Source organism: Gymnodraco acuticeps, unplaced genomic scaffold (assembly GCF_902827175.1).
Source record: "Gymnodraco acuticeps unplaced genomic scaffold, fGymAcu1.1, whole genome shotgun sequence".
Lineage (NCBI taxonomy): Eukaryota > Metazoa > Chordata > Actinopteri > Perciformes > Bathydraconidae > Gymnodraco > Gymnodraco acuticeps.
Window position 1 is genome coordinate 2,156,916 of NW_022990947.1, and position 22,036 is coordinate 2,178,951.

At 41.1% G+C, this 22,036-nt stretch overlaps 1 protein-coding gene across 1 annotated transcript; it reads left to right on the forward strand.

Annotated features, from left to right (window-relative positions):
• The first annotated feature begins 81 nt into the window (after positions 1 to 81).
• Positions 82 to 6,747, forward strand: elovl7a (ELOVL fatty acid elongase 7a). The gene is given in 9 exon segments (XM_034234837.1): positions 82 to 204; positions 3,157 to 3,285; positions 3,718 to 3,908; positions 4,372 to 4,452; positions 4,544 to 4,600; positions 4,709 to 4,814; positions 4,911 to 4,925; positions 4,928 to 5,046; positions 5,156 to 6,747. Coding segments are annotated over 8 exon segments (921 nt in total). The 5' UTR covers positions 82 to 204; positions 3,157 to 3,182; the 3' UTR covers positions 5,405 to 6,747.
• Positions 6,748 to 22,036: the final 15,289 nt, after the last annotated feature.

Sequence of the window (22,036 nt, forward strand, 5' to 3'; positions counted from 1 at the left end):
GACCAATCAGGAACAACATGGAACCGTAGCTGGGAGACAGGCCACGCCCTCCGGAGGTGCCCTTAAGAAGGGAGGAGAGCGTGCCCTGTCTGCGCGTGACCAGAACAGGAGACACACCTGTTGGGCAGTTGAGTTGTGAATTTGGATACAATAGAGTGGTAACCGACAACAAGGATTTTCATCGAGTGGCAGAGGTAATTCAAGGTTTGTAATGTGACTTTTTCTTAACTGAATTTGAGTTAAGTGATGAGACAAACCAAAAATAATACTGACGATTATCCATTTAAAATTTGATGGAACCAGTGCGTCGAAGCACAAGCGTGCCCGTGATTACTGAAACATTTCCTGGCGTTGGGAGCAGCTGGTAGCCTACTCGTTGGACCTGTTTTTAATCAGTTGTCTCATCTGCTCTTCATCATCAGTGATTACAGCGATACATTACATTATTACATTACATTACATTGCATTTAGCTGACGCTTTTATCCAAAGCGACTTACAATAAGTACATTCGACCAGGAAGACACAACCTTGAAGAAAACAGAATCATATAAGTACATCAGGTTTCATAGAGCTAAACATTTCAAGTGCTACTCAACTGGCTTTAGGTAATCCAGTCCTTTATTAGTATAAAAGTGCTTCGTTAATCGTTACAGGCGTGGGGATGTATCAATTATAGCTATCTCTGTAGCTATAATTGTATCTTGGCTAGACCATTTGGATTGTTTTTTTTTATTCATAAAAATGTAGCACAATTGTACTGAGTATAGTTTTATTACATCCTTCAGTTGGAATGGCTTCTAAAACACTTTGCAATGTACATTTAAATGTAATGTACCATGTTCAAGGCGGTGTTTTGGTTTTATCTTAATTACTGCGTTTATTGTTTTTAACCCATAAGGACCCACCGTGACACGGGTGTCACATGAACTTTAAATGTTCTGGAAAGTTCCTTATACAGCTTTAGCCTTTATTTTATCTCATGAAGTCCCTAAGTGACACACACTGAACAGTCTGGTGGGTCATGGTCCAGGACTTTTGATTTTGTGTTCCCATAACAACATGTCCAAGATGTCCATGCTAACACATGTGACAGAACTAGCTACATTTCAAAAGCTTTTTGTTGTTGTTGCTAAATGTAAAATTCAAGCCATTTAAGAATTCAAATTGAAAATGCTTACATAACATCTCCTTTATTACATTTAACATGTATTGATCAAATTGATATGAAACAAATGAGATAAATATCGCTGTGACACTGGTGTCACATCGGGACTTTCACAGTAAACCCAAAGTGACATATATGCACAATTAGAAATATTATTATGATCTGCTCAGTTAATTTAGCTGATTCAATTATATTGAGTTAATATGTTCTTATTCTTCAATTCAAAGAATGTTCAAACTAATTTAAACCAAAAAATCATCCTCATTAATTAAGTTAAAAATAAGAGTTATTTTACAATTTAAAGCCCAATGTGACATATATAAATTGTCACATTTCAGATATTTGACACTAGGGGGGGTTTCTTGTCAGAAATGTGTTCTAGGTGGTCTATTTAGTCTGAATTATGTTCCCCTTAATTTCCCCAAAAGTAGAAATGGGTCTGGCTTCTTATGGGTTAAATAATGGATATTCTATCAATAATTGTCTTTCTGTTAATAATTTAGCACCCACTAACTGCATTTGTAATATCTTTTGACGATCCTGTACTATAACGGCTTTTACACACATTATATAATGAACTTTATTTACTTTTGAGATGCTTTAGGACTACAATTCAAACATGTTATAATATGTGGGAGTTGACACTTAATGTACACAGCATAAGTCACGTAGCCTTTACATTAGGATCCCTGACTATAATGTTTATTAAGCCTGTGTCGAGACATGTCTTCATTAGTGAAGAAACTCCAGACAGCCATGCCTTTTTTTTTTTTACCGTTCACCTAATGACTTACTCATGCTCAGTTCAAGTTCCTGTTGCATTCAGCTAGACACACCCTTGTTCTCTATACACTTGGCAGAATACAGGTAATGGGGGTTTATTTAAAATCTAACCTGTATATTGACTTGATGAGGATTTTATTTTATGTCCATAACAAAGGAATATACCCTTGGCATATTTTCCAAACTACAGGCAAGTTCTTAAACCAGTCAAGCCAACAAATGTTGACCCTGGCACTTTTCCAGTTCCCCTCGCTGGAAACGGATGGGTTGCGTTTTACACAATATGTAACTTTTAAACTGTTCCTAGCTCATGATTATTGTCACCCTTTGGAAAAGTGTCCAGTTAAAGCTTACCACGTTGCATGGTGTGCCGTTATAAACATCTGTACTAAAGTGGTGATATCATTCAACCCTTTCTTGTCATTGTAAAGTTTTTTTTATGCAATAGTATCTTCCCACTTGCCATTGCTTCCTGCCAACTCTTAAAATGTTCCCAAGTTTTACTTGAGTATTCAGTCAAGAGTGCCTATGTTTTGTTGACGCAAACCTTTACAAATGCACGATTTATAACTGGACACTGTTTGTTTTTTTATACATTATCCATGTGTACATTTTTGTTGAATAAATTAGTCCTACTGTTTTTGCACAGTGACTGCTACTCATTGTACTGCCAGTACACTCTTGGCTTTGTCTTTCTAAGATGCTCAGAGGGGCAGCAAAGAATGGCTTTTTCCTATACAGTCCAGTCTTTTAGCCATAGCAGTTTGATTTTTAAGTAAAACAAATGGCAATTTTATTTTTGCCACCAGCTACTTGGGTAAACATGGTTTAGATGTTGAGCAACAGTTTAAAATTCCATCCTGATTATGAAAAAGCGGTTGCATGTGGAGGAAATGTGAGCGCTTTTCATTGACATTTGCAGCAGTTGTTTGGGAGAGGCCTACATCCTGGTGGGAGTTTATAATGAAAGTGGAGGAATTCTGGTTGTGCATTGTGACATTTTATTAGGATTATTTTCTAATGTTAAACTTTCTCAAATAAAGTGTTGTTAATCTGTGAATTTGGCTTTTGAAACAGTTTAACAATTATGTAAACAAATAACGTTTTGCTGGTTATGGACCCTTCTAACTAATTGTTTCTGTGCCGGGCTTATCATAATGCGAGTGAACTCATGTCTGACTTGTTGACTTTGACTTTGCTCTTCCAGGTAAACGGCAACAATCTTGTCTGAAAATGGAGATTCTCGGTAAACTGCAAGGGTCAAGTCTCAGAATGGAAATTGATGACATAAAGTCCTCAGCCGCACTCATGTATTCAGAGTTCATCAAAAATGCAGGTGAGTCCTAAGCATTCAAGGTGGCTGTATGACGTGTATGACCCATTGTGATCACTTGTGAAAGGGGTGTCCAAACTACGGCCATGGGCCAAGTGCGGCCCGTGGTCCATTTCAAATCGGCCCTCGGCAAATTCAAAAAGTATAATGGAATATGGCCCACACAAGAAACCTGTGCTTGTATTGTACTTCTTGAATATACATATTCAATTATAAAGCATCATTTACCTACATTTGATTGATTTTGCTAACTTGTAACTATAAGGCAATATACCTCAACTCTAGTGAGTGGCCTAGCCTTTTGTATGTTTTTCTGTATGTGGCCCTCAGTGAAGGAAGTTTGGACACCCCTGACTTGTGATTTTGTTTCTCTATATGTAAACATGATGAACTTTTCTCTATCTGAACCTTGTTGATCCCACCAACCTGTTGCAGACAGACGGACGGAGACCTGGTTCCTCATGTCGTCTCCTCTGCCCCAAACGCTCATCATTGCAGCGTACATTTACTTTGTCACATCGCTGGGGCCACGGTTGATGGAGAACCGTAAGGCCTTCGACCTGAAAGGAGTTCTCATTGTCTACAACTTCAGTGTGGTGGCTTTCTCGCTTTACATGTGCTACGAGGCAAGTCGTGCTATCATTTGGTTGGCATGACATTTATGTCTGTGGAATTCATTCTTCTGAATGGAAGATTTTACACAGCTTTGTATACCACAGGATCATAGTAGTCTGTACTTGTGGTGTTGTTCCCTTTGTTAAGAACAGATACGTGACGCATGCCATCAGAAGTCTTGTGAAAAGCTTTTCATGTACATTTCTTTTTTTTGTTAACATGGGTATTGATGTGAGGTTTAAACCAGTTCTTCGGGTGTGTTCTTCCCATGCACTGGTTTCAAAACATTGCCCAAAGAGCGGCATGACCTAATCTTGTACAGCATATTCATTATGGAAAACTACTTATTTGTGTTAATGAACTGGATTTAAATTATAACTGACCGACGCAGCATTTTTAGATCCGAACTAAACATGGAGAAAAATCAACAACCAGTTGCTTGTGAGTAACCAAACTTTGCATTGTTCTCTACAGTATGTGATGTCAGGATGGGGAACGGGATACTCTTTTGGCTGTGACCCAGTCGACTACTCGGAGTCCCCCCAGGGTGTGAGAGTAAGCTGGTGTTTATACATCTGTAGGCCTATGTTGTTGTGTCTGATATGACTAGTACCTGTACTGAAATACTATTTGCTGTCTCCTCTAGATGGCGGCAACATGCTGGCTCTACTATTTCTCAAAGTTCATTGAGATGTTGGACACGGTAAGTTGAAAGATCAGTCAGGCATTTGACTTTGACATATTTCCTCATTGTCTTGCACAAGATTCAGATTGTATCACACAGTAAATCTTTAGTTTTTCTTTTTTTCAGATCTTCTTTGTTCTGAGGAAGAAGTATAGCCAGGTGACATTTCTTCATGTGTACCATCACTCAATCATGCCATTCACGTGGTGGTTTGGAGTATGCTTTTCTGCAGGTAGGATTTGCGCAACTTATCGTTTTAATGATATTACTTTTTTATTTTTAAAAGGTTGTCTTGATATTTACCCCTAATACATGTTTCTATTTTCAGGTGGAATGGGACATTTCACGCCCTGCTTAACTGCATCGTCCATGTTATCATGTACTCGTACTACGGCCTGACTGCTTTGGGCCCAAACTACCAGAAGTATCTGTGGTGGAAGAAATACCTGACTTCCATTCAGCTGGTATGTTGGTCTGACTCAGACTGCGTGTCTCTCTCCTTTTTCGAAGTCTACCATGAGAATCTGTATGAAACCTTGACGCAACCTTTTGTTTTTATCTGTTGCGCCCCAGATCCAGTTTATGATGGTGACTACCCACATCTCCCAGTATTTCTTCATAAAGGACTGCACCTACGAGTTTCCCATCTTTATCTACATAATCGCCTCCTACGGCCTGATTTTCCTGTTCCTCTTCCTCAACTTCTGGTACCACGCCTACACCAAGGGCAAGAGGCTGCCTAAAGTGCTGCAGAATCAGACATGGGCACACCACAGCAACGGAGTTATGAATGGAAACGCCAATCATGAAAAAGAAGAGTGACGCAGGACTCTGCTTGTTGGGGCTTTCGGGGTTAACCTCATTTATGTAAGAACCTCTGCAGACTGAGATTCAAACCCAACATGTTTGCATTGTATTTTCTGATTGGTTTTCTACATGCTACTGCAAAAGACAATCTTTGAATGTTGACAAACTATATTTAAGAGGTTTATTGACTAAAGCTGAAGAGTTTTATCTTTTATTTTTTTGTCTACAAATGAAGCTAAAGCCCAAGTTCTGCTATGGTGGATCCCAAATATCCCTCCTTTCCTGCTACATTATGGTTTTAAAATAATTTCTAGCGTCCAAAGACGACTCCACTATTCACACTTGACTATAGGGCTATGGTAAGACTGAGACCCTTGACTATACAGTCAAACTGGGCTTTCTCTAAAGGCTTGTAATGCTGAGATCATTTTAAACTTGTGACTTGATCTTATTTCTCAGAATAGACTTCTGTTTTTAGGAAACCAGCTGAGGGTTTTTCTTTTAAAAGTTGTGCACTAAAGTTGTTTATTTCACCTGGCCAAAAAAGTTACATTGACGGTCCCAAGTCGATATATTTTAAATGGTGTTCAGGCTATTCAGGTCCTTGTTAAATGGTAACAAGAGCAAACGGAACAGGATGTTTTCTTTTGTTTTGAGGTTATCACGTATGCAGGCCCACTTCTCTATGGTTTGAGTCACAACTGCTGCTGATGGAAAAGACATTCAGTAAAAAGAGCCATCTTTGTACAGTATTTCTTCCCCTGACTAAATTCTCCTATGAAGCAATGATGTGACAGAGATGCCAGAGGAAGGCTGACGGACCACTGTGTTTTTGTTTTTTTTACAATCCAGAGCTTGAGCTAGTTTTACTACTTATTGCAAAATAACAGTTTTTTACATGCACACTGTATTAAAGGACTGCGTTATGCATTACATGGATTCACTATTTAGCCAACCAGTCCGAAAACATGCTTTGCTTAACTGCTTGGAGTAATTTGCTTCATGTGTTGACGTTCTGTGGCTGACTGTCTTCAGATGGTGCCTTTGGACTGAGGTCAATACGTCTTATATTGAGTTATGATGATCTTAAACTAAAGGGAATGTAACACTGAGCTCACAGGATTGAACTTGATGTTGAAAGAGTTCCAACTAAATTCAGGCGCAAGCCCATGTAACACTAAAGATTTACAGATACACATTGCGTACAAATGGGGGGTGGGGGGGTGCACGTTTAGTTTTTTACATTTCCTTGTCAGATCCCCCTCATATCAATAGTTAATACTGTAAGACATGATGTGAAATGTTTATAATTTATATGTATTTATAAGAAAATAAATGATCTATGTACTTTAAGAAAATGTTGTTGCGTCTTTAATTTGAGTTATGGATGCTGCCTTGTAAAACTATGATTTAATCAGAAAATATGTTTTGAATTGATTTGATGGTTGGATCAGACTGTAAAGGACAATTTCTCCACTAGGAGGAAGTGTTAAACTAAGACTGGAGAAGGTTTGCTGTGTACTATATTAGTGCCTCATGATAAGATGATGCTGTAAGATGTCCTTTTTGTTGTTCTGTTTATGTTTTTATTAGGGCTGTCAAACGATTAACATTTTTAATCCGATTAATCACAGCTTAAAAATTGATTAATCACCATTCGAACTATGTCTAAAATATGCCATTTCTTTATGTATATTGTTGTGGGAATGGGAAGATAAATGAAAGAAGGCGGATATATCCATTTAACGTATGTTTAAATGGATATATGGGGGGGGGGGGGGGGCGCTAGTGGAGTACCAAAGAGTGTGAACGTTATGATCAGCTGTTTTAGCGCAGTTCTCCAGTGAAGGGGGGGGGGGGGGGGAAGTCTCCCTCCGCAGCCGGTTGGCGTAGTTTTGGCACAATTCCGTTGTACAGACCGACGTTAACAGCAGCCCTGTCTGTGCACACGGAGACCGACTCTGTCGTCCGGTGATCTAACCGCCTTCTGGAAAAGCTTCACAAGTAGGCCTACGTCGGTACGCAAATGCGCTTTGTGAGATTGTGACACAAGTGACGGTACGCATTTCAGATTACGCACATAACCTGCGTACCAGTTATGTGCACCCCTGTACTACAGCAAAAGTATTCTCCGTCGGGACTTCCTGCAACAACACCACGCCGTTATCAAAGATGTTCTATTGAGAAGACGATCACTACGTGACAAAAGTTTTCAAAACCGTTTCTGGTCTTCGGTATTTCCAGACAAGTGGCTACTGAAATCAATCTTACTAACTGCTGTCTGTGCAATTCTCGGCGCGAGTTGGCGGACTTTATTTTGCTTACTTTAACATCATTTTTCATGGTGGGGCTAAGCCATTTCTTGGTATGGGTGTAGCCAGGGCCGTTTCTATCTATTTGGGGGCCCTATTTTGTCAAACTACATTGGGAGGATTACAAAGCCTTTAAGATGATCTGTGGAGATGCATTAATCTGTTACACTTTAAGAGGAAAACAGGCTAAATTAACGAAAACCTCTTAAATTCAAATGGAACATCTCAAGTTGACCCAAGCAATTTAAACTTACAAAAAATGATATTAAAAGGTAAACAATGAGGCTCCTCTATGTCAATAAATGAAAGAGATGCATCATTTTCTCTAAAATGTTTACTTTACATTTTTCCTCCTCCTCAAAACTTCTGCTTCCTTGCTTTTTTAGAAGCAAAGTCATCATATTACAGCTGCTTGCCAATCTCATGGTTGATGCTGATTATGGCAAGACCAGTGAGGCGATCCTGTCCCATGCATGACCTCAGGTAGGTTTTGATGAGCTTCAGCTTTGAGAAGCTCCTCTCTGCTGAGGCCACAGTCACAGGAAGAGTGCAGGCGATTCACAGGGCAATCCACAGATTGGGATACAGTTCATTCAGGTTTTTTTTGTGGATGAAAGAGAGGAGCTCCAGTGCAGTCATTTCACATGTAGGCAGGCTTGGCAGATTGGTAATTTCCAGAGCCAGCTCCTTTCCATCAATGTCACCTCCATCTCCAGTGCTTAATGTGCTGCAGAGCTTGTCACACTGGTTGCACAATTCCACACCATCCAGTTTTTTGAAGTTGAGCAGCACTCCAAATCTGGCTCTCACTTCATTCAGAGTTTCAAATCTATCCTTTAAGGATTCAATAGTCGTGTCAACAACTACATTGAAGAATGTCGTTTCTAGCCTCTTCATGGCATCTGCAATAGGCTCGTCTGGGGCTTCATAGGCAAAGTGTTTTTTTGTGCTTCTCATTCTCTTCTCTTTCAGCACAGCCTCCACATTAATTTCCTCACACATGTCTTTAGCAGTGGCCTGAGCTGCAGCAAAGCCAGTGTCTCTATAACTAGTCAGAGACATGTTTGCCTTTGTAAGGAGGTCAACTGCCACATCAAGCTGCATTGTGGCAGACTGCAGGAGCTTGCCAACATGGTTCACATGGTGAAGAATGTCATACCATACCACTGTGCAAATGAGGAAGCGGTATGACCCAACCTCTTCTGCCAAACTCTGTGCTTCAACCTTGGTCAGGGGATCTGTCACTTTGTCCCTGACCTCCAACAATGCCTCCCTTATGTTAGGGGCCTGGTACAGCACTGCGTCTATGCTGTTGACACGGCTCTCCCACCGTGTGTCACTCCAAGACTTAAGTGCAATAGTCAGATGTTCCTTTAGGATTGCCCATCTTTGTGGGGCTGCTGAGAAAGGGGTGTACATTACCAAAGTAGCTGATGGCATCTGTCGACGCTTTTGCTGCATCAGCCACCACCAAGTTCAATGAATGTGACACACATGGAACATAAAGTGCACGTGGATTTTTCTGGAGCAGCCTTGCTTGAACCCCTCTGTTCCTCCCCTTCATGTTGGCACCATTATCGTATGATTGACCTCTGCAATCATCAAATGGAATATTAAGCTCCTTAAGCCTGTTCAAAATCAAAGATGACAAACCAAGACCTGTTGTTTCGGAAGCCACAAGAAATCCTAGAAAGTGTTCCTTGATTGTGGGCGCTTCGTCCATTATGACAGTCCTTATGATGACAGTCCTTATGATGACTGACATCTGCTCTTGGTGGCTTACGTCAGGGGTACAATCCAAAATGATTGAATAATATTTGGACTGTTTAATCTCAGTCACCATTGTGTCCAACATTTTCCCACTGATTGAAGCAATCAGTTAATTTTGGATCAGATTTCCAAGATAGCTGGAATGACTGAACTGGCCACTCTCCACACGCTCAATGTGCTGCTTCATGACAGGATCAAATTTAGCTAGAAGCTCCACCTCTTTTAAGAAGTTTCCATTATGTTGCTGGTGTAATGTGTTCGCTGAACCTCTCAATGCAAGATTTCTCTCAGCCAAAGATTGCATTATAGAGATCAGGCGGGTTAGGACATCTCTCCAGCGCCTCTTCTCAGCCTCTAAAAGTGTCCTTTCAGCTTGGTCTATGGTCTTTCCGGTTTGTAGACGCTGTTCAAAATCTTTCCAGGTTGCCATGAGGGTTGTGTGCTCTGGACTACTTTCGTGACTTTTCAGAAGCATGCCTATGCTGCTCCAGTTTGATAGTCCTTCTGTCATTAATTTGTAGTCCTTCCTTGAAAATAACTTGCAGCAAAAGCAGTAAAGGGCATCGTTTTTTCGTGAGTAGATAAGCCAGGTCCGCTTGATCTTTTCCCCATTCACTAATGTTCTGTGGAAATAATGATGGTGAAAGCTCCTACCATCTTCTCTTGGAAAAGTGAATTGTTTATCAACCTGAAAAGGCCCTCTACCTACTAAATCGGTCCTAAAGGAATCGGGTAGAACTGATGGCCAATCAGCTGGATCTATTGGTGGACCAAAAGCTGGCTGCTCTGCTTGTATGTCTGCAGGAGGAGCAGATTTACCTGTGGCTCAGGACGTGATGAGAAGGATGGACCTGCTTGTGGCTCAGGAGGTGATGAGGAGGATGGACCTGCATGTGGCTCAGGAGGTGATGAGAAGGATGGACCTGCTTGTGGCTCAGGAGGTGATGAGAAGGATGGACCTGCTTGTGGCTCAGGAGGTGATGAGGAGGATGAGGAGGAGGATGAGGAGGATGGACCTGCATGTGGCTCAGGACGTGATGAGGAGGATGGACCTGCATGTGGCTCAGGACGTGAGGAGGAGGATGGACCTGCAGCATCTGGCTCTGCTTGCACAAAGTACTTGAGAATTGTCCCTGCAAAGACAACACTCCTTAAATTAGCAAGCAAACTTTGTTGTTGTTTATTTTTAAACGGTCATCATACAAACATTAATCATAAACATATCACAATGTAAACTTATAAACAGTAATTAGTGACTGAAAAGGCTTTGGCAAAAAGCTTATATATGAATATCCTATATTCTTATAATTAAATCAAACAATTTCTTGAAAACCAAAAAAAAGGTACATTTTTAAATGTACATTGGCTTTGTTCCATAATTTAACCCCAACAATAGATAAATATTATATTGATTTCTTTATTAGCTTTTTGAAAAATAAACGTACAGATACCTCTTGAATCCTATTAACTTTCCATTACATTACATTTAGCTGACGCTTTTATCCAAAGCAACTTACAATAAGTGCATTCGACCAAGAAGATACAACCTTGAAGAAAACAGAATCATATAAGTACATCAGGTTTCATAGAGCTAAAACATTTCAAGTGCTACTCAACTGGCTTTAGATAAGCCAGTCCTTTATTAGTATATAAGTGCTTTGTTAGTAATTGTATTGCTCGAAGTGGAGTCAAAAGAGATGAGTTTTCCTCTCTTGAAAAACATACTGGGAGTGATTTTGACTTAGCCTGCTATACTCCAACACAGCAGGTGTCACTCCCATAGCACAGTCCATTTTGCATGACAATTTTATTTGAGCCTTTTCGTAAAGCAAACACTGTATTAAAGTGGGTTTATTCGCCTACAAAATACAAACAATCCTAGCCAACTAGCTCTTATCAATTAAGCTGAAGCTAACGGAGATAGCGGAGCTAGCTGAGGCTAGCGCAGCTAGCATGACTTGCTCAAAAGTAGCAAACTTGCTCAAACATTGGCTAACATTATAGCTACTCCCTCCACCCCACAAGTGAATTTACACCATTAACCTTAGCCTTATTCTCATCATGTGAGCGTTTTTCTTCTTCAGCTTTCTTCTTTTTTCTGAATCAGAGGGATATGTCCGTTTTGAAGCCATGATTATCCCATTACGCTCGCTACTCTACTGACGTGCCGCGGCTGAATCTGAACTTTCAGCTCGGGGCCCCATAGTGGCCGCCGGGGCCCTATGCAACCGCATAGTCCGCATATAGGAAGAAACGGCCCTGGGTGTAGCCTACCCCAGCCATACCCTGGCGCTGCCACTGGAGGGATGTATGGGGCGGGCCATTCTTCCATCCATCCATCCATCTTCTCCCGCTTATCCGTGGTCGGGTCGCGGGGGTAGCAGTTCCAGCAGAGAGCCCCAAACTTTCTTTTCCCTGGCGACATCAACCAGCTCTGACTGGGGGATCCCAAGGCGCTCCCAGGCCAGCGAAGAGATATAATCCCTCCACCTGGTCCTAGGTCTACCCCTTGGTCTCTTCCCAGCTGGACGTGCCTGGAACACCTCCCTAGGGAGGCGCCCAGGTGGCATCCTAACTAGGTGCCCGAACCACCTCAACTGGCTCCTTTCGACGCGAAGGAGGAGCGGCTCAACTCCGAGTCCCTCCCTGATGACCGAACTTCTCACCTTATCCCTAAGGGAGACACCAGCCACCCTGCGGAGAAAACCCATCTCGGCCGCTTGTATCCGCGATCTCGTTCTTTCGGTCATGACCCATCCTTCATGACCATAGGTGAGGGTAGGAACGAAAATGGCCCGGAAGACTGAGAGCTTTGCCTTCTGGCTCAGCTCCCTTTTCGTCACAACGGTGCGGTAAAGCGACTGCAGTACCGCTCCCGCTGCTCCGATTCTCCGGCCCATCTCACGCTCCATTGTTCCCTCACTCGAGAACAAGACCCCGAGATACTTGAACTCCTTCACTTGGGCCATTCTTCACATGCGTTAAATGCGTTAAATGCGTTAAATATTTTAACGCAATTAATTCCAAAAATTAATTACCGCCGTTAACGTGATAATTTTGACAGCATTAATATATATATAGAAATGTATATTCGTATGCATTGGCTTTTACATTTGCATGCATTTTCAAAAGCCACATTGTAATCTACTTTGTGTAAATGTTGCAACGCAACAATCAGGTGAATGCAAGGTATATCCTCCAAAAATATACTTGCATTTTATTTGTAGGAAAACATACACATCATTTCCTGTCAAACGCCCACGCTCCCTCCTCTCCGTCGCATCACACCAAGGAAGCAGGAGAGCACCCTGACCTGTTTGAGTCCCTCTGCACTAAGTGGGTACATAACGATTACGCCGTCAAAGAGCCCCTGTGCTTTTTATTGAATGACACCCAAATATAAGAGCTTTCATATAAAAGGAAACTCACGTCTGTGTGAGCCACAACTACAAATTACAGTCTGTTGCTTTCGATATAAATAAACTGTGTTACATGAGCGCTAATTTTAACCAGTTGAAAGAAGAGATGAGACAGGACGTTCTAACCCTTGGAGGGCACGGATGATTGTTCTTCACCATGATGACTTCCAACAACCCCTGTCTGTCTCCAAGCCTCCCTCGTAGGTCCTCTCCTGATTTACTGTGCTCTAACTAGGTCATTATCAGGCTCAATGTGTGAGACGGCTCATCACTGCAAATATGTCAAACACGACTGAGGTGATTCAGTGAGCAGGATCTGCTCCTGCTTTTCACCACAATATACCAATGATTAAAAATGTTAGAAACAGTCATGTTCTTTTTATAATAGTTTTCAGAGTAATAGTCAACATCTGCCATCCTACTCAATTTTAGTGACTCGATTTGTTAGAAAAGTCCCATCCATCTGGATTGACAGGCTAGTTCCTTATCTGGAACCTTAATAAAATACATAATTATATGTGCTGTGACTTTTTCCTTTATTTGAATGCTTTTTACAAACAGACAACTAACAGTAAAAGCATCAAGACTTATACAAATGCAATTATTTCAATAAGATTTTTAAAGAGATTTCATGTTCTTTTCTTTCTGGTTATAAGTGACACCCAGCACAAATGGCAGGCAGATCATCCTACAGTTGTGTTTCTATAAACTCTTCAATGGAGCCACGATTGAGCCTATAGCACTATAGTTATCTCTGTATGTACATAGCTTTGAAACTTCCACACCAGTCATGTGCTTGTACCTGATCAAATTGGGTTTAATGGTTTAGAAATATACATTTATTGGTACTCTTATGCAGAAGTTTCCAAACATCTGCTATAATTGAAATAAATGTGAAACTAAATGTTGTTATTGTCAGAAAGACTCATGAGGCTTTTGAAATGGAACAGTCACAGTTCAAAGGAGGAGAGAGAGAGATAGGAAAAAAGCTAATGGTAATTGCCTTTCTTTGTGGATATTGTAACTCACCAGATCACGATGCTTCCAGGCAGCGACACTATCATTTTAGCATCTGTTTCTTTTCATGACTGCACTTGTCATGACTCCTTAGAACAGTTTGTAAAAAGTACATCATCCATATGTCTCCTGATGTTCTCACTTGTAGAGGGGTGACAGCACCTTAGACACTTTCCAGTAAAAGACAACAATGGGAGAGAAAATAGGGTGCTGCAGGGGGGGGGAAAGAGACCTCAAAGTACAACAGGATAAACAAAAGATATGACGCAAAACGTACTCAGTTTAACTATTAAGATTGTATAAACCTCTGTGACACGAGTGTGTGGATATACACACACTGGCTCAACTGATGCTATTATGGAACCTCTTAAATGGGGATTGTGCAAAGTGAATTTTACATTTTGTGAACAAAGTGTTGCCATAGGGCTTTTAAATTAACAAGGTCAAAACAGTGTGTGCATGTGTGTGTGTGAGACAGTGTGTGTGTGAGCGTGTCAGCAAAGAACAGATGGTTCTTGGAGAATAATTATTGGTATTTTAGATAATTGCGGGTGTTCGGATAACCTTTTCTCCCTTAGTCTTTTTCTCCGTCTCTTTTCTCCTCTTAAGATCCTTTCAGCATAAAAAAGAATAAATATAATTTGGCTTATTACAATTTTAAATAACAGACACCACGCTCCGTTCTCAACATAATCCGCTTTCATTTGCTTTGCCATCAAATTGAAGATGTCTATGTGTGATTAGAGTTTGCAAAGCTTATTTAAAGGGAAGCTTGGTTTTCGTTTTTAAATACTGCTATCGCAGGAAGAACTCTTGCTCTGCAGCCAGACAGGTTTCTCAGAGTCTGTAACTTATCATTATGTCTCTGTGTTTATTGTCAGTCACCACAAAAAGATAATCTATCATGTTGTGTTGTCTCTGAACAACAGGGCTGAACATTTCTATTTTATATATCAGAGAATAATGAAAACTGTCTTTTATGATTCGTGCAAATCGTCAAATTTCAACAGCTCAATTGTTTTTGCATTCAACTCCACAGGCCTCTATGTGAATCTGAACCTTACATCTCCAGAAGCATGTTTTCCACTGCGTTCGTCCCTTCGGGCGTTTTTGCAGTGTCCACACCTCACAGGACGAAAAACATCTCCTTCCCCTCTCTGTGATGGTTACTGTCAACATCTTCTGCAGCTGCTATGGGTGCAAAGCAGCGGAACAAAATACAGGATGTTTTCCAGGTACCTGCGGTGCTGCAGTATATCATTCATCCCAAAGCAGACTTATTGATCACAGTCTTGTCTTCCATAAGGCCTCAGTAGACAGAGTCTCTGCTGTGTGTGTGCTTGTGTTGGGGTGTGTGTGTTTTCTGTGTGTGTAAGCTGTCTGCTTAGGGACAGGCAGCACAGAAAGGTTATTTATTTAGCCTACTTTCAGATTCCCCATGTGTTAAAGGAATTTTCAAATCCTTCAGGATTCATAGATCAAAGACTAAACAATTCCCCTTTGCTCCGACAAATAACAGTTGTAAATTTGTATTCATTTTCTTGCTGTTTGTCCAATTGCTAAATGTTTTAAGTACAGCATATGAACAAAGGGTACACCCTTTGCATAGCATTTGCATAACCCTTCCACTCCTGTGAGTTTTGACGAGCCTTGGGGCCAGACAGCTCCGTACAGTAGCACTCAGCGTGCTTTGCTAAATCCCAGGCTGCATGCATGTTTGCCTGGCTGCTCCCCCAGGGCCTGCTACTGCCTGGATTTCTGTCTGCCTGTCTTGTTTCTTGCTTTTCTGTGTTCTCGTCATAAAACTCGGTTTACTATTTAAATATACAAAGTTAAACCTTCAAGGAATGATTTGACAATTTAGGAAAAATGCAATTTTACTTTCTTGCTGCTATAGTTAAATGAGGAGATGAATAACTGTCTGTTGAATATAAGGCTGGAAGCAGAAAACGGTTAGCTTAGCATTTAGACTGAAAGGAAGGAAAAATGGCCAGCCTGGTTCTGTAAAAAAGACTGCCCATTCCAGGGTCCCTGAATCGAGTTGTAATGTGCTTAAATAAATAATCTTGTTTAAAAATATGCAGTTCTGTCTTGCACAGGAGGTAGATGAGAGATGCTGAGATGTAGTCGGATTCAACTGTCATCACAGTATGAAATATGGAGGGCAGTTACAGCTGTTTATGTTCCTAGTCAATATTTGGATGAGGGAAGAGGTGAATTACCCTCAGTGTGTATTTTTATGAACCAGGCTCTACACTCAGGGAGCAATGGGAGCAGGGCCGGACTGGGACAATAAGTCAGGCCGGGAATTATACACCCAGTCAGGCCACTACCAGTTTTTTGTGCCATTTTGCTGGATTTATTTGTCAATATTTACAGCGTTGCTGCCCGTAGTGATAGCCCTCTAAATCTACTACCCAAAAATAAACATATGGACATGGGTTACTATTTAAAAAAAATGTGCAAATCTATTTAGGAACGTATGTGAACATATTTTAAGTGGGGGTGGACCTCAACTCCTATAGGGGGGTCCGGGGGCATGCTCCCCCGGTAAGATTTTTTTTTAATGTTGGACTTAGATGCATCAATCTGGTGCACTTTGAGGGGGAAATAAAGAGACTACACCCATATAAAACATAACTGTATACATTTAAATAATCATAAAATCATAAGAACATGGCCATAACCAATAACATACCATATCCAATATGGAAAAACATTGAAACTTGTTTATTTATTTGTTTTTGGTTCATTTATAGTTGTGAGTGTGTCTGTGCTCCTGAACCAGCCTCTCCTGTCTCCCCCCTCTCCCCCTGCTCCTCTTTGAGGCAGAAGCAAAGACTAGTTTTAGCTCTCAACAAGTTTTAATAGTTTATCTTACCTTTTTTCACCTAGTTAACGTTTTTATTTTTTTATTATTCATGCATATTTTACTAATCACTCCCCCCTCAAATGGAAATATGTGTTTACATAAATGGTGACCAAACCGTTTGAGACCCACTGGGATAACTTAGACTAAGTTAACTATCTAAAACCTCAGAGAGTCCTTTACCTCACCTGAGCTGAGGTTATCAGTCTCTCAGTCTGACAGGAGAGGACTCTCCTCCACCTTATATCCGTTAGCGCAGCTAGCTAGCACCAGATGCTAACAACAACAACAACAATACACGTAACCGGTGCGCGTGCTTTATCTCACTCGCTCGCGCCACACATAACACACACGCTTGACACACGCTTGACACACAGAGACCAATCGAGGGCATTAGTATGATCTGTATGAAAGTGGCCATGTCGGCAGGCCACATCATGTAGACAGCCAGTCACCCTCTGTGAGGCAGACATTTGCGCAGCGTTGCGTTCACAATACATAGGCCTACATAAAAAAAAAAAAGTCCTCAGGCCAGCAGGCCACTTAGCAGGCCAGGCCATCGGGAAACCTCCCGGTCCTCCCGATGGCCAGTCCGGGCCTGAGCATTAACTCAAAATGTGCTCTCAGAAATTCTAGAAAGCAACAACAGCAAAGTAACATTTGCTGGCTGCTCTTTCCAATGATCTCCTCTGATACCTCATTCACACCAACGCAACTCCGGTTCAAGCTCCTTGTTAGAGCTTTTCAGGTTCAGAACCGGTTCTTCGGTTTAGCTCTGATTCTTTTCACACCGCCCAGAGTCCGACTGGTAATGCATCATTGCGTCAGCGTTTGCGTGCCTGCTTCATAAAGCCAAACCGCGAGGATGAAATCAGTTGCATTAATTTCTTATGGCTCTATCTGCAGCTTTTCCGGAGTCATTTATGTGGTTTAGACTATATTCTTATAAAAAAGTGTACTCGTGTCAATAACGTTTTTTTAAAAACACAACTGTTTCCGAGGTCGGTTTTATTTCTTAAGGTGGACTGAACCACGAGTGTGGAGTAACGTTGTATCTTTCATTTAAATTAACTGTAACCTTCACCCAGGTATGTAACAGCTGTTCTCAAATGAATACGTGACGTAAAGTTTAATATTTATAGTTTTATAGATTTATAATGAGAGGTGATCAACGTGAATGCTCAGGTTCCACCTTAACACGCAGACACGTTGCTTCACCATGAGCAGAAACCTTTACAGTCTATGGGCCCTTCTCACTTCTCTTATTTTTCATTTCCTCGCTCCTCGGTCTCGGTCTCACCGGAAGTTGATTTGTCTGCGCCATCTTGAGTAGCGTCCCAATGGCCTTATTTTTGCCGGAGGAGCGAGGAGCGAGGAGCGATAATGGAGGAGCTATAACCGAGGAACCACGAGACCAGGGCTGCTTCTCAGGTCGATTAAATGAAATCCTTGCTTCCCTTATTTGCGTCGTTTCCCTGCGTTTAGTCCCTCCCACCAGGGAAGCATGGAGGGACGCAAGGAAACCACGAGAAGCAGGGAAATGAGTTTTAAGAGCAATGGGACGTCCTTTCCTCCGGAGCGTCACGTGAAGCGACGTCCGTTTGTGATGACGCTGCACAGCTGTTCGTCTGGCAGCAGCCAGCTCTGGACCCGTTATTTCCACAAACACCCCCGCCTCTGTTAGTGCACATTTACTGACATAAACATTAGTATCATCTGTTGTAGATCCAAATACATGAAATAAAATAAGAAGTCATTCTCAAAAAAGATAAACGCCATTCTTAAAATGTATAAACGAACAATAGTTTGATTAATATTGATTAGAGTGCACAATAGAAAAAAAATAATTGAGAGAAGAAAAAGCTATCAAAACCCAGTTAGATTAACATTCATTGGATTGCACACTTTGTTTGTTTGTTTGGATATGTAGCACATTAACATTTTAATAGCACTTAATGACTGACTGAATGGAAATGACAATAAATGAAAATGTGAAACGAAAAAAGCGATCATGAAAATGTTTCCAATAAATGAATAAAATGATTTTTGACCACTTTGTTGTTCAGATATATCACATATTTGTAACTAAATGATACATGAATTGAAACAAAACACGGTATAAACTGAGGAGTGAGTCCCGTGAGGTTCATGTATTTTCTTCACTCCGCTGGGAAACTGCTCTCATGTCAAGAAGCATCAGATCAGTGCATGCACTGCCTCGTCCAATCAGTGAGCGATACACAGTAAGGGGGCGGGGCGAGTGTCTGAGGATTTCATCGAAGGATGGTCTGGTGGTTCCTCGGTTATCGCTCCTCCATGATCGCTCCTCGCTCCTCGATCCTCGGTCCTCCGGCAGAAATAAGAGCCATGGGACGGTACTCAAGATGGCGCGGGCAAATCAACTTCCGGTGAGACCGAGGACCGAGGAGCGAGGAAATGAAAATAGTCGACCTGAGAAGCAGCCCATCCTTCGATGAAATCCTCTGACACTCGCCCCGCCCCCTTACTGTGTATCGCTCATTGATTGGGCGAGGCAGTGCATGCACTGATCTGATGCTTCTTGACATGAGAGCAGTTTCCCAGCGGAGTGAAGAAAATACATGAACCTCACGGGACTCACTCCTCAGTTTATACTGTGTTTTGTTTCAATTCATGTATCATTTAGTTACAAATATGTGATATATCTGAACAACAAAGTGGTCAAAAATCATTTTATTCATTTTTTGGAAACATTTTCATGATCGCTTTTTTGGTTTTACATTTTCATTTATTGTCATTTCCATTCAGTCAGTCATTAAGTGCTATTTAAAATGTTAATTTGCTACATATCCAAACAAACAAACAAAGTGTGCAATCCAATGAATGTTAATCTAACTGGGTTTTGATAGATAACATCTCTCTTTCGTCTCTCAATTATTTTATTTCTATTGTGCACTCTAATCAATATTAATCCAACTAATGTTCGTTTATACATTTTAAGAATGGCGTTTATCTTTTTTAAGAATGAGTTCTTATTGTATTTAATGTATTTGGGTCTACAACAGATGATACAAATGTTTGTGTCAGTAAATGTGTACTAACAGAGGCGGGGGTGTTTGTGAAAATAACGGGGACAGAGCTGCTGTCAGACGATCAGCTGTGCGGCGTCATCACAAACGGACGTCGCTTCATGTGACGCTCCGGAGGAAAGGACGTCCCATTGCTCTAAAAACTAATTTCCCTGCTTCTCGTGGTTTCCTTGCGTCTCTCCATGCTTCCCTGGTGGGAGGGACTAGTCGCAGGGAAACGACGCAAGTGAGGGACGCAAGGAATCCATTTAACCGAAGTGAGAAGGACCCTATGGCAGAAACACTGAAACTCTTGTTAAGTTTCTCCATCGTTGTGTACAAACTGGATAAAACATGGGCTTTTTGTTGTTGTTCAGGAGTTGATCCCGCCCCTGCCTCGACGTAAGCGTGACGTATGCGGTGCTTTTGCTCTGGCCGGACAATTTTTTGGTGCTTTAAACGAACCGGATTCCGGAGCTAAGAGGCTGCTCCACTGCGGTGTGAACACGAAAACCTGGTGCTTTTCAAGCTCCAGCTCCGAACCGGCCCTGAAACACCGTTGGTGTGAATGAGGTATGAGTGTATTGTTTGGTTGTATGGACTTGAGCTTTGTTCATTCTTGTTATTGTTGCTGTTTCTCATACATTTTAGTTTTACAGTGAACATGGACAGAGGATGTAATGCCACAGCAATCAGCAATACACACGCTGTGAGCAACATGATGTTGGGGATGTTGGATGAGAGCCATTAACTACATTTCCAGATATGTGAAATCAGACAGGAGGCAGATTTAGTTGTCCAGAGAGGCCTATCATAAGGTACACACTTTAATTTTGATTTGATATTTACTGTATTTGCCATGTAGCCTACTCTTTGTTAGCATTCCAGCTGTAAATGGCCCAGAGCTTCTATAATATTGAACCTATTACCCTGGGTGAGCACTGAGTGAATTTAAACTACTTTGACCTACAGTGTAATTTAATTTTATGGGATGCTCCAACAATTGAATGCTTAAAAATATGCTGTTATTTAAAGTCCAAGCTTTAACTCCTTTAGGTCAAGCACCAAAACTGCTAGATCATACACTTGCCATTATGCAATGATGCAATAATGTTACTTCATCAGTTCTTCCTGTCTTTCAATGCATGCCACAAGTTAGCAAAATATGAGGCTTTCTGGCCTAAATTGAAACCCCAGCTTCATCCAACCTGATGACAACACTATGATATCGATAGAGTCATTTAAAGACCAGCTGCTTCAAGCTCCTGAAGTTATTTTACCACTGTTACAAAAACACCGGTCCATTTCATAGCTTTCTCCCAGAGCAAGTAACTGCAAGTTAAAAGGTTAAGTGGAAAAGTTGACCATGAGTTTAAGAGTGAAATTCAATATTTTGGGGAAAAAACACTTATGTGCTTTCTGGCAGATAGTTACCTCTCTCATAAAGATCCTTTCAAGCAACTGGTAGCAAGTTACCAAAGCTTAACACAAAGGTGAGGGAAACCTCTATCTCTGTACCCCTGAGCTTTGGCCACTTCACTCTTTAGAGAACACTTACACACAATGCCTTTGTCCAAACACAATATGCACACAAACGTTCCTGCACAATCTCAGATATTAATCCAAATGTTGTAGATAACCATGCAGCAGCTCAAAGTCCTGCCTGTTTATATTCACATCTTGAATTAAGAGAAAATCTCTCTGGACCAAACACCATGGCTCCAGTCCCTCCAGGGAGAAAATAAAGGCGTCTGAGTGTGTGTGTGAATGTGTGCGTCATTGTGTGTGTCACAGCTTTGGAGAATACATAAATAAGACAGAGCAGACGTTCATTGGCTTTGCAACACAAGCCGTATCAGTTTTGTCAATGTTTAGTTACATACAAAGAATATTTGCAATTAATGTTTTTTTCAGGGCTGTATTCCCCGTCGTCACTGAAGCACGAGAGTCACATCACCTCTGGGAATTACAAGTGCATTTGAGTGTACTTTAAATATGTCAAAAATGATTAAATCTTTTTTTTTCAATATGGCAATATAGTTTATACTGACATGAAAATATCCTAAGAAGTCAGCCAAGGATTTATTTAAAGAGTCATTGATCTGTCATGTATCTCTTTTTGCTTCTCCAAAAGGAATCCACAATTATCTTGTGTATAATGGGAGCCGACATTAAAGGAAAAGTTCATCAATTTGGAAAATATGCTTGTTTGT